Source organism: Chrysemys picta, chromosome 3 (assembly GCF_011386835.1).
Source record: "Chrysemys picta bellii isolate R12L10 chromosome 3, ASM1138683v2, whole genome shotgun sequence".
Classification (NCBI taxonomy): Eukaryota; Metazoa; Chordata; order Testudines; family Emydidae; genus Chrysemys; species Chrysemys picta.
Window position 1 is genome coordinate 156,846,759 of NC_088793.1, and position 13,847 is coordinate 156,860,605.

The 13,847-nt window shown below is 48.6% G+C and overlaps 1 protein-coding gene across 2 annotated transcripts in view; it reads right to left on the minus strand.

Moving 5' to 3' along the window:
- Positions 1–13,847, minus strand: part of STUM (stum, mechanosensory transduction mediator homolog) — an 81,856-nt gene that overhangs the window by 16,180 nt on the left and 51,829 nt on the right. Inside the window, exon 2 of one of the 2 annotated variants that reach the window (XM_065589370.1) lies at positions 7,316–7,495. In XM_065589370.1, the coding sequence (XP_065445442.1) occupies positions 7,316–7,495 (180 nt within the window). Of the gene's footprint in view, positions 1–7,247; positions 7,496–13,847 lie in introns of those variants that run through there. The other variant, XM_065589369.1, reaches the window with a different exon arrangement.

Below are 13,847 nucleotides of genomic sequence, written 5' to 3' on the forward strand. Positions count from 1 at the left end.
AGAGTCTGCTGTAGCCCATGAAAACCAAGTGTTCCTTGAACCCAGAGTAATTATGGCTGCAGTTATTTGTGGGCACAGAAACACACATTGTAAGTAGAATACAAGAGGCTGAGCTAGGGACTCTTTAAAAAACCATACCCCACTTTTTGTCTATATCGGCTGGCTTATTTAAAGGGGGAAAGGTATGAATTGACCCCTTTGCTCTGATATAATTTAAGTGCTTTTATGGACAGAGTCTCTGGTACATCAGAGAGCAGGACATTATTTTGAATGTGAATTCAGTGCTGTTGAGAGGCACTAGATTGACAACCCTGCAGGCCAAAGGCTCAGACAGGTAAAGCACCATCAGCAGGAGGGCAACCTTCTCCAGAAAATGCCTCGTCTGTGATCTGAACAGACATCACTGGCAGTGCTCGAGGAGCTTATTATCCAGGATCTGTCATTTTCTGTTGAGGCCACTTACGTGGAGAGCCTTTCTGCTGCAGACACTTGTCCACTAGGACTTGGGCTGAGACCTAACCCCAGCTCATTTCACATACAATGACGGTCAGATGGTAAACAGTCTCAAGTAGGGTTCAATCTAGAGGTGAAAGGCTCCCCCCACAGACCATTACCAATCCCCTGAGCCAGGCGGTCGCTTAGTTCTACTATCCTCACTACCTAGATATGGTATTGATTATTTTGTAGATTGCTTTCAACAATTAGTGTAATTTTTTTTTTACAATGAGGCACTGCTAAAGCAAATGGGTGAGCTTCTAAAAAGGGCCATTTTGTTCAAACTATCTGACACTCATTTGGCTAACATTTGGGATGGTGGGAACATACCCCAAGGACTGATTTATGTGGGAGTGGAGGGGGAACTCGCACAAAAACATCTGTCTGATTAGCCAGATAACTAAAAATTAGCTCCCTTTCACTGTAGATCTTTGCAGCCTCCACATGGATGCAATCAAAGATTCACAGAGGCTTTAGTCTCTAAACACTGCTCAGCAGCTGGGGAGGGACTGGGTGGTGATCAGAAAGTCAGGAAGCTTTAGAGCAGAGGGGGGCTGCCGAGGGAGAGTTAGCAGTCACTCTCTGGGATTAGAGATTAGGGAGGCCAAGGGGGAGAGCAAGTACTGGGATCCTTGCCTAAGTGCAAGTGGCTGGCAAATGGCCACAGTGACACAGAAGAGGCATTGGAGAGGAGCTGGCTCTGGTGGGAAGCCCTGACAAAAGGGCAGGAACTGGACTTTCAGGGAGAGGGATGCATCTAGTTGAGAGGGATGTACGGTCAAGCCCAAGGAGGGAGGAAGTGGGTTTTTGTTTATACTTTTATGTTGGGACTCCGTTAGGGGATTCCAGGGAAGGGGGCACCTGAGAGTCCCACCCCTGAAACAAAGTTGAATTTAGAGAAATTGAGAGGGAGAAGGCCTGAGAAAGGCTGGGTAGAAAGAAGCCCCGGGAAACAGCAACAAGGAGTAGGACGGAGCAGCCTTTGGCTGCTGGTTATAGGGTCCCTGGGCTGATGCCTGGTGCAGAGGGAGGGCCTTGGTTCCCAGGCCAGCAGAGAAGGTGGTGTGAAACTCCTGAGAAGGGGATAAGGACCAATGAAGATCTCTGCGAGGGTGTAATGCCAAAAGGTCTGCAGTTGGGGCCAAAGACCTTTGGGTGAGGATGTTTGGATCCTTTATTTGCGGGACATTCTGTTACCCTTGAAGGCGTGAACTAAATTGTGCCCTGGCCAGAGGGCTGAATTACAGGAAGAGAGATCACTGCAGTGCCAGAGTGATTGGTGGCAGGGAGCACTAGATCGGGAGAGAGCAACTCTGCCACACCTGGCCACAAGGAGGCACTCTGGTGACGAGTCCCCCATCTCTACTGCCAGCGAGCTCTTTTTGCTTTCAGGCTCCAAATGAAACAGGAGGCTGTTTCAAAAGCCATATATGGTTGGTTAGAGATGATACCTGTTTGGTAGCTAATGAGGCCAGCTGGCAATTCATTTAAATTAGGAAAGAGATGGGAAATGTCCCTTAAAATTGGACAGTCAAAAAGTAATTACCTGTGATAATAAAACTGAGTTCAATTATTGTTTGTGGATCCCTGACAAAAGGGCAACATGTGAAATACTAGAGCAACCTCTGAGCCCTCTTCATTGAACCGGCTCAACCCATACTCTTTATCCTAGTGAGCTGAAGAGATCTGGGCAACAGGCAAACTCAGTAAAGATTCCAGCAACAATTCCCATACAAAATGTTAGCGTCTTCCAGGCTCTTGCAGCGAGAGACTTTGCAAAGTAACCTTAACCTAAGCTTCTCTCTCTAGGAGTTTACAAACAGGATTTATAGTTTCACCCACACCCTCGGGGTTCTTGAGGAATCTTTGCAGGTATCTAAAATGAGAGGCTGGTGTCTCTTCTCTAAGTACAAAGCTCTCATATGAGAAAGGCAGCTGCTCTTCTGGCTCCTGTAAGCATAAGCTGCCTCATCCGTCCCTCGACTAAGACTGGGACGGCTGTAGTCAATAACTCACCAGACCACTTTCTAGTAATTGAGTTTAGCAGAGCTGTAGTGGGGTCCAGAGCTGGAATCTGAGAGTCACTGATCAGGACTGAGGTACATTGGCTATACGGTGGCTCAGAAGTAGATCTGGGTGAATAACTGATTTTTCAGTTCATTGGCCATTCAGAAACATTGGGGAAAAAGTGTGGTTGGAGTCAAACCAAATCTAAATATTCCAAAGAGTTTTGGGTGAGTCCAAAAAGTCCATTTTGGGTTGAACACAACGTGGTGTTTGATCCGAAACGTTTTGTTTCTGGGCATCTTTAAAGGGGCAAATTCACAAAATAGCCAGAGGAGGAGGTAGGGCTGTCACTGTCCTCCTTATAACGTTTTGCGCAGTGGTGTGGTTAGGACACTCAAATGGGGTGTGGGAGATCCAAGTTGGAATCCCCTCTCTGGTGCAGCTCTCCCTGGGCAGGTGAGTACCCTAACCTAGCCTATAGGCTAGTCTGTGATGGGCCTCCCTCAATCTCCTGTTGAAGCTGTCCTGCTTGGTCTAAAATATAGGAGCAGAATTTGGGCCAGAGAGAGAATGACTCTATAGCCTGAGCACTCACCGACGACATAGGGTGGGAAGAAGACCCAAACTGAAGTCCCTTGTCCTCACTTCAATGAATATTTATACAAAGTGGAACAGCTACAATGCGCCCAGCTCTACTCAGGCCCAGAGCGGCGGGGAGAGTCACAGTTCAGGATACAACCGCAACTACAAAGCTACATTAGGCGGCCAAAGCCTTTTTCAGCACACAGTGCCTCACACCTGTATCTAGCCAGTAAGACTGGCACTAGTCCTTCACTAAAAACACACAAAAACCAAAAGCAAAATGATGGCCCAAAACAAGGACCTAGGACTCTCCCTTTCCCTGGCCCCTTTTTTCATTGCTGGCCCCATTACCCTTAGATATGATGCACTTTCTGATGCCTTTTCTCCCTCCCCCCAAAAACCCACCATGATCCATATAATGGCACATCTATAGGTCCTTATGCCAGCTCAGTGAGGGGTGGGGAGGGAGGGACATTCTTGTGAGATGATGCCAAGTCAGAAGCTAACCCAAGCTCCAGCTGCTAGATTGTCACTAGTTGTTGTCACGCGTATTTCCTTGGAGAATAAAATGTGCTTTTGACGTCTCTCACCCTCCCTGCGCAGAACAAACAGAGCAGCACTCGCTAAATCCTGCTGTTATGTTCTGGCACCTCTTGGCCTGAACTTAATCACCTGCCTCCTTCTGCTTGGCAGATGTGTGTTGCTCTTGGAGATGGTATCTGCCAGCTTTCAAATTCATCAGAGGGAACTACACTGGCAACAGGAGCCACTTGTGACAGATACTTCCCAGCTGCACCTTCCTTCCTAGCAACCAGGCTGGAAAATTACTCAGAGCCTCTTGAGACCCAGCCTTTCTGCCTGCTGCCCAGATGATTGGCATTGCATTATCCACTCACCAATGGGACTTCTGGGCCCGAGAAATGAGCACTGACTGGGGGGAACACATTGTAATGCAGGTTTGGGATGATGAGCAGTGGCTGCAGAACTTTCAGACGTGAAAGGCCACTTTCCTAGATCTGGGCCGAGCTTGCCCTAGCCCTCCAATGCAGGGACACTATAATGAGAACTGCACTGACGGTGGAGAAGCAAGTGGCCATCACACTCCAGAATCTTGCAATGTTGGATTGCTACCAGTCAGTGAGAAATCATTTTCATTTTGAAGCTGGAAAATCCACAGTGGCAGCTGTCATCATGATTAATGTAGGATCATTAATCATATCCAACTATGCAGGACCATGACTCTCAGCAATGAACAGGACATAATGGATGGATTTGCTGCAATGGGGTTCCTGAACTGTTGCGGGGCAATAGACGGCACACATACCCCTATTTTGGCACCAGCCCACCTGGCCACAGAGTTCATCAACAGAAAGGGCTACTTTTCTATGGTTATGCAAGCATTGGTGGATCACCAGAGATGCTTCTCCACAAGCAATGTGGGCTGGTCAGGGAAGGTGCATGATGCTCACATCTTTAAGAAAACTGGACTGTTCAGAAAGCTCCAACCATGGTCATTCTTTCCTGACTGGTGGATTACCACTGACAATATTGAAATGCCTACAGTGATTCTGGGGAACCCACCCTGTCCCGGCTCATGAAGCTGTACACCAGCCACTTGAGAGCACAAAGGAAAGATTCAACTCCCTGCTCAGCAAGTGCGCAATGACAGTTGAATGTGCTTTTGGTTGCCTGCAGTGTTTACTCACTTAGACAGGAGCTCAGTGAGAACGACAGCCCAATGGTTATAGCGGCCTGTTGTGTCTTGCGTAATATCTGTGAAGCAAAGAGGGACAAGCTGCCACCAGGGTGGAGGGTGAGCTGCTGCCTGCGGCCTTTGAGCAGCCAGAGGCCATTACAAGAACCCAGCGGGGAGCTATGCAGTTGCGGGAGGCTTTGAAAGAGCACTTTAACAGTCAGCCGCAGTAGTGTTCTCTACTGGCATGTTCTCTGGGCCTTTGGGTGCCGCTAAGATTTGCTGTGTATTTATAACAAGGACTCAGTGTTTTCCTGATGCTCTGAATTACGTGGTACTTGCTGTACATTTACAAGTACCGTTCCCTTTGAGTGCTGCTGTGTATTCTGCAGTATGCGTTGTCAATGAATAAAGATAATTTTATTCTCCAAAAATGGGGCTGGAGATGAGGGGTTTGGGGTGCAGTAGGGCACTTAGGGCTGGGGCAGAGGGTTGGGGTCTAGGGGGGTGAGGGCGCCGGCTGATAGTGTGGGCTCTGGGGTGGAGCTGGGGATGAGGGGTTTGGGGTGCAGGCTGCCCCGGAGCTGTGGTGGGGAGAGAGGACTCCCCCCAGCCCTCTCTCGCCGCAGTAGCCCGGGGCTGAGAGAGAGGTGCCTCTCCCCAGCCAGGGCAGCTCCAGGGCTTGGGCTGGGGGAGAGGTGCCTCTCCCCGGCCGCAGCAGCTCTGGGACTGGGGCTGGGGGAGAGGCGCTTCTCCCCCCTGCACACCTGCACGTTCCTTGATAGCCTGCTGCGCGGCCATGTGACTGCGCAGCTTAGAGGGAACTTAACCTCCCAGGTATCCTCAGTGGTCTGCTGGGTGGGGTCTCCGCCAAGTCTGACACGCCGCTCGTTGTAAAAGCAGTAGATCTATGAGGCACTACCAGATCTATTGTTGACCTTCCTGGCCTTGTGGTATGCCTGGCCAAGTTCCTTTGCTTGCACAAAGCACTGCTGCTGATCCCTGTCATACCCCTTTTCCTGCATCTCCTGTTCATAGATATCCATGTTCCTACCTGGTCCGTAGCTGTGCTTGCACAGCCTCTTCTCCCCACAGGCCCAGGAGATCCAATACCTCCTGTCTGCTCCTGGCAAGAGCAAGTTTAGCACATGGAGCCAGCACAGTCGGTTGGGGAGTTGCACACGAGGGTGAACTACTTGGTGTGCTCACAAAGGTGAGCGATGTGGAAAAGGCATTTCAAAAACATGCGGAGGACTTTAAAGGGAGATGCTGCCAGTCTCCGTGGCCCCTAGGCAGTGGAGGTTACAATGGTGACCAGAGTGGTCAGTGCTGCAGGACACGGGGCATTATGGAACAGCTGCTGGAAGACTGTTCAGGTTGGCACAGGCCACATAGTGTCTGTACTTGCACTGCACTGACCTCAGTAGCTTGACCATGGCTCCATGCTGTTCAGGGAGGTGGTTTGACTGCGTCACTGTAAAGTGACACTTCAATCGGCTGGAGACAAATTTCAGTGTAGACGCATGCACTTACATTGACCTAACTGTCTAGTGTAGACCAGGCCTTTTAGAGATGCATTTGTCTCTTTCTTCCCCTGAGACTGTGGTCTTTCTTGGTGTTTCAAGGTCTCAAAGGGGGACTTTTACATTGGAGAAAACTTTAAGATGCATTGATAACCCCGTTTGCCTACAAATTGAATGAGATCCTAAGAAACCTTTGGATAAATGGGATTTATGAGGAAGTGGGGAGTCAGCCACTCAGAGAGTGAGGAGGATTCAGGGCATCTGTGGAGGTAGCTACCTGAGGCTTTGTCTACACTATGAGCACAGTTGAGCCAGGCAGAGTACAACCCCATGGTAGGTACGTACTCCGCACGGCTCAGCAGTGCCTCCACTGCCACTACTCATGCGACCACGGCTACACTGCTGTTTATACTCATGATAGCTTCATGACAGCTAATTTTATGTGTACACGAGCAGGAGACTCAGACCCCTAGTGCATAGTGTAGATGTAGTCTAAAAGTACACCACCAGAGAATCTAACTAAACTTGGGTTCACCTCAGTTAGCTGAAGTATGGTTAAATGGTAGGATGCCGCGGGACTGCTGAGGGCAACTTTCCAAATGTGAATCAACACCATGCTGTCCATTTGAGTGTGCAGAGAGGCTGTGGAACAATCGCTCAAGGAAGTGGGGACTACTTCTGTTGAGTGCAACACTGTTCACTCTGAAGCATAATGATTCCAATTGAAAGGTGAACTTTGTTAAGCATCTTACAGAAACATTCAGCTACATCTGGGACTGGAGCAGAGCTTGATATAATGGGAAGAAATCAAGCAAATGTCACCACTAGCCTCCTGATAGTGCTGGGGCAGATCCGCTCTTTATGTCTCTTTTCCCTCTGTTTCAGTGTGAATGTCCCCATTTAATGCAAACTGCCTGGTACTGTTTCCACTTTCCTCATTTCCCGGGCTGGGGTCCAGGATGCTAGCTGAGCCCTAACAACATGGGGGTGGAGACAATGATCTCACCGTACTTACTAGCAAGAATGACCATGTCCATCCCCCAAAATATACTCATGATCCAGCCAACCATCACGATAGCTGTCAGAATCTGAATCAGCGCCGCGGCGATGTTCAGCCAGAAGACGCAGCACATGTGCCTGTCAGGGAGGTCAGTCCGGGCTCCGCACAGCACAGTGAAGGCAGACACGAATGTCCCTGTGGAAACAGCAACAGTAAACACTCAGTGGAGAGCCTGACATAGAAACGGCAGGAGCCGGGATGTGAGCGCCTCCCCAGAAAACAGCGAAGCTCCTTCCAGACCCCCCACCAAACTCTTGTTTTAGATCTGGTGTTCACAGCATCCCTCTTTTTAGTGCTGCCACTATAGAAATGCTACAAGCATGAAACTGTTCACAAAACGCCTCACAGTATTTGCCCAGACATCTCAAGAGGTGTTGACTCCTTCCGAGAAACAAAGGCTCAATCAAACTGAGGCTGCACCTTGATTGTACAGATCAGCCAGCTCTCTAGGGGACACAGTCCAGCTGCTGGGCATACCCTGGGATTGGAGCATCCAGAGTACAGCCTGCACTGGATTGTCAGGAAACTGGCTGCCACAGCCCCCTTCATCTGGTTGGCCTTTGGCAAGGCAGGCAGCCTCCTCTCACTGTGCCCTGGCCTCACTTCCCCAGTATCTGCCCCAGGAACACTACATACAGCATCACCTCAAGGCTTCAGCTAGGCAAGACTGTGCTGCATTTAGTGGCCAGACAATATGGTGATGAGTGCCACAGAAGTGCATGGAATAATCATCCATTAAGAATAACTTAGCAATAACCAAGTGCCACTGAATTTAAAACTCCAACCTTCCTTTTATGGAAGTATCGCGCCCTGTAGGGACACATTGCTGCATGTTTTAATAAGCAAGTCTGCCTCTCTATTCAGGTCTTGGTGGGCTGAGATCTCCTCACCCCTCACACACAGACTAGCAAAGTTATGAATTTAAGCTCCCAGGCTTGTCTTTTGAAAGTGTCATGCAGGTTTCCTTTGAGGATGAGGACTGAGAGGTCAGATGTAGAGTGATCACTGTGTGATAAGTGTTCCCCCATAGGTGATAGGGTGTTTTTGTCTTTTATCGTTTTCCTGTGCGAGTTCATTTGAGAGCGTAGTGATTGTCTCATTTCACCCCCAGAGTTGCTATTGGAGCATTAAGAGCATTGGATGCGGTACACCACATGTGATAGGCATGTGTAGGACCCATGGCTCTTGAAAGTTGTGTTGTGGGAGGTACTGATGATTGTAGCAGTGGAGATATGTCTGCAGGTTTTGCATCTATTGTTCTGGCAGGGTCTGGTGCTGCTTTGAGTTGGTGGGTCCTGGTCTGTGGGGAGCTTGCTTTTGATGATGAACTTGGAGATGGTGGTGGCAGGAGCGCTGCCAGCTTTTCTGCTGCCTTAGTTGGCAAAAGGTCCCGCCCCCCACAGAGGCAGTGGAAGGTCCCGCTGCCGAAATACCGCCGCAGTCGCCGCCCCCCAAATTGTAGCGCCCTAGGCGACAGCCTAGGTCCCCTAATGGGTTGCGCCGGCCCTGCGTGGTGGGTTGTTTGAAGGCCAGAATAAGGGATTTGGCAAAGATTTCTTTCTAATGGGATCCCCATAAAGTATGGGTTGTAGTTGTTTGATGATACCCCGTATGGGTTCCAGTGTGGGGTGGCAGATGACAACTAGGGGTGTGCAGTTGGAGGAGGTTGTATTTCTGTATTGATGCAGGTTTTCTTAGGGTATTGGGGTGGCCCGTTCTAAATCACCATGCAGCTTTGTGCTTTCCTGGTTTGGCATCACAACCCTTGGTTCAAACCGGGCCAAATTTATGAAACTTGCAAACTCTTAAAATTGCTTAATAATGGAATACAGATGTAGAGTTTCATGAACTTATGGAAATTAGAGCTGGAAAAGACCCACTAGGTCATATCATCCATCTCCCTGCTAATACAAAGGGGTTCCCTACAATACATTTTCTAGTGATTTGTCTAATGTTAAATGTCTGCAAGAATGAAGCTTCCACAACTTCCTATAGGAGACTAGTCTACATCTGACAGATCCCACTGTTAGGAAGGTTTTTATTGACTTTTCCATATTGAATGGGACCATTGGTTGATCAAGTCCAGTTTCCTGCTTTTGTTGGTAGCCAATCCCAATTGCTTCAGAGAAAGACTAACCTCCCCTATAATTTGCCTGAATAATTGTGCAACATTGTTGACAGGTGGGAAAAAATACCTTCCTGACCCCGTAATTAATGAGTTCCTGGCCTGAAGACTCAATTACTCATCATAATGTGTATATCAACACATGCGGTCATGATTAGGGTGACCAGATGTCCCGATTTTATAGGGACAGTCCCGATTTTGGGGTCTTTTTCTTATATAGGCTCCTATTACCCCCCACCCCTTGTCCCGATTTTTCACACTTGCTGTCTGGTCACCCTAGTCATAATGGAATTGTCTACAGTGCTTTCTTGAATCCAAATGTTGTGTACTGTATCTCACACAAGACACACCTCAAAATACCAACAACAGCAAGACAAAGAGTAAAGAATAGACAAGGAGTGACAGAAATGACCCCCTCCTAAACCAATTTCTTTGATGAATGTTTGGCCATAAAGGGTGTAATCAGACACCCATGGCTGGCCTGTGCCAGCTGACTCTGGCTCCAGGCTTGAGCTAAGGGGCTGTTTAATTGTGGTCTCAGGCTGCAGCCTGAGCTCTGGGACCCTCCCACCTCACGGGATCCTAGAGCCCCGGCTCCAGCAGGAGTCTGAATGTCTATACCACCATTAAATAGCCCCTTAGCTCCACAAGCCTGAGTCAGCTAGCACAGGCCAGCCACGGGTTTTAAATTGAAGTGTAGACATGCCTAAAGAGTCCTGTATAAACCTGTCCAGTTATCTCTATGCTCTGTCTAAGCAGTATGGCCCCAATCCCGCAAAGCACAGAAGCATGTGAGCAACTTTGCACATGTGAGAGTGGCTACATGCTCCAATGCTTTGTTGGGCTATGTGCCCGAGTCATTTTACCAAATGACTCTTCTACAGTTGTGCTCTGCTCTAGAGAAGGGAGTAGGTCTCCCTCTAGAGAGAGCACCAGGTCTTCTGGGATGAGGTTCTCCAGTGCTCCACTGACAGGGAGATGGACTGATGATCTCACCCATTTCTGATGTCTTTGATTCTGTGAGCTGTGGGGCAAAGGAGGGCAGACTGCCAGACAACTAAAAACCTGATGAAAGCTGAAGGAGAGATGCTACAGCCTATTTTTAATCTCAAAAACTTCTGCAGGCTCCAACTCCAGTTGCCTTCAAATGCTTCCCGAGCTCGTAAAGCCCCCACTTCTCTTCTTGCCGCTGCCTTGAACTTATTTCATACTCCCACCTCATTTCCTTTGCAGCAGCTTGAAGATGGGAGCAGAGAAGCAGTTTAGAGGCAACACAGAGAAATGGAGTAGGTGGGAACTGCTGAAGCAGTGGGAGGCAGCCCCGCATTGGAACATTGTGGGGAGGGGAGATGGGAGTTCTTCCCCCATGTGAGAAATCCCCTCAGGGTTTTAGCCTCCTACTGCTCAGGCTCTGATATCCAGGGTTTTACATTTGGAGCTGCTGAAGCCTGAAGTTCCATCTGTGTAGTTAACCCCTTCATTGCTGCCACCAAGACAAAATGTACTTTCAGTGCCAGGTACACAGGCTGGGAAAACTGTTGTCAGCCCAGGACAACCAAAGCCTCATCTCAGTTTCCTGGTAAACAGCAACTGTGACCTATGCTGTTCTTTGGAAACAGTACTTCCTCTATTAGCCATAACAACGAGGAATCCTTGTGGCACCTTAGAGACTAACAAATTTATTTGGGCATAAGCTTTCATGGGCTAGAACTAGCCCATGAAAGCTTATGCCCAAATAAATTTGTTAGTCTCTAAGGTGCCACAAGGACTCCTCGTTGTTTTTGCTGATAGAGACTAACATGGCTACCAATCTGAAACCTATTAGCTATATGTTCTCTTCCTGGGGGACAGTATGGCATGTACCTGGCAGAGAGGGATCTGAGGAGGAGTCTAGCAGAGAAGTGGAGATGGACAGGCAAATCTTCCAGGTCTTCCCAGAGTTTAAAGGTGGGGACGTGCAGTTGTGAATATATACCCACTGTTCAACTTGTGCTGTGTGTTCCTGTCTAGAGGCTGCTCTACCGCTGCCACCAGTTTTTGGGGTCCCAGGTTGAGTCCTCATTGGCAACCCATGATGGCATAAAAGAGATGTGTGCAAATGTACATGCACTCAAATGTCAGATGTACATGCATGTATCAGGTATATTGCCTCTATGCATATCAGCTACACTGTTTTTGCCAGTTAGATTTATATGTAATGTGCACATGCTTTGCACATTCAGATCAGATGTTTGCATGCATGTTGGTGCCCATGCAATTGCCTGTGACTACCACTGATTATCTGGACTTGCTTTATTCATCCTGAGGACTTTTTGCCAGAGGCTGGCAGACAGGCAGGGAGTGTAATTACAGTAGTATGCCAAGAAAGCTGAGTTAATGCGAGAGGAGTCTGAGGCAGAGGACGGGGAGATGAGAAGGTAGGAATCTAGCTATGATTTGTTAAAAAATCTCCATGGTGGAAAGGCCTTTTAAAAGCCCTTTGAGAGGCAGCTGAGTTGCTGCCACCCTGCACCCCCCGAATGAACTGTCATTCTACAGTCACCTTTCTCTTTCCTGATGGGAAAAGATGCAGTTTACAGCTAGGAACCTGAAGAAGAGCTCTGTGTAGCTCGGAAACCTGTCTCTCTCATCAACAGAAGTTGGTCCATTAAAAGATATTACCTCACCCACCTTGTCTCTCTAACTAGGAGAAGGTGGGGAGGGGGATCTTTCTTTGGGAGGCAAGGGCAAGTAACATTAACCACTCTGGTGCCACCTGGCTGTGTGTAATCAGTGAGGTGGGATAAGGCAGATTGTTTTCCAGGACAGATGCCTGAGCCAATGGCTGGTTAGGCTGGGCGGGAAAAGGGGGAGGGAGTAATTATTTTAATCCCTTTGGGTATTGCAACAGCTTCACCCTTGCTTGTTATCAGAGGCAACCTGCTCTGACACACTGGCTTTGCTATCAGTCCAGAGGAAATAGCCTGATGTCTCCCTCCCTACCTTTCCCTGTACCATTTAGAAAGGCAAGAAAAGGAGTTGGCATATCCCCCAAACCTTGTAAAAACTGGATTAGGAGACCCTGAAATCAAACTTGGATCATGGATAGCTTAGAGGATGGATGGATGTTTCTATTCCCATGGATGTCAGTATGCTAAGGGTACGTCTTCACTTACCGGAGGGTCCGGCGGCAGGCAATCGATGTTCTGGGATCAATCCCGGAAGTGCTCGCCGTCGACGCCGGTACTCCAGCTCGCCGAGAGGAGTACGCGGCATCGACGGGGGAGCCTGCCTGCCGCGTCTGGACCCGCGGTAAGTTCGGACTAAGGTACTTCGAATTCAGCTACGTTATTAACGTAGCTGAATTTGCGTACCTTAGTCCGAAGTGGGGGCTTAGTGGGGACCAGGCCTAAGTCTAAATTTAAAATAACCCTCCACTCTCTCTCCCCCACCTGATTTTTTAAGCTTACGAAATAGTCTGTAAATGAAAAATAATTCTCAATACTTGGGGTTCTATTATACAGACCCTTCCAATGATGTTTTTATTCAACACTTCATCCTGGCACAATGCTGTACCGCATTAGCTAATTAACCTTCCCAAACACCCCTGTACCGTAGAGAAGCATGTTTGTTCCCATTCACAAGATGGGGCAGCACACAGAAAAGTGGTGTGCCCAAGCCTAGAGAGAGAATTTGTTTATAAACTAGGATACATAGATTCATAGATTGTAAAGCCAGAAGGGGCCATTGTGATCATCTAGTCTGACCTCCTGGATGACAGCTGGAGCCACACCCCCTCCAGCTCCCCTTCCTGCTCCTCCCCTTTCCCCCAGCTTCCCCTCCCACTCCTCCCCGCTCTGGTAGTGTCCTCTTTTTGGGAACCTGAAATATGGTAACACTAGACCTCCCAGTGACACTCAGTCTGCAACTACAAACCCCGGTGAGAAGTCTAATAGAGCTGAGTGAATAGCTAGGTGGGGAAATCACCAGTGAATATTTATTTTAATTCTAAAACAAATTAACTTGACCATGCCTTGGACCTCTGAGCGTTTGCATTTCCCTGAAGCATGTAAGCTTCCCTAGGGTGAATACCCACAAAGTGTGATTCACAAACTCGGATACTCGGATACAAATGAGAATTTCAGGTTGTTTATTTGATTGTAAAATTTGCAACTTTCACTGTGCTGGTTAGTTAAGTTGATCATGTGATATTTTTTCTGTTCCCTGATTGGAGGACTGATGTAACTAATCAACATGACATAGGCGCCGAAATCCCCTCTTACCAGTGGGTGCTCAACCCCTCGCCGCCCCTGCCCCGCCCTCGCCCCACCCCCATTCCACCCCTTCCCCCCAAGTCCCCACCCCTGCCCCGCCTCTTCTTCA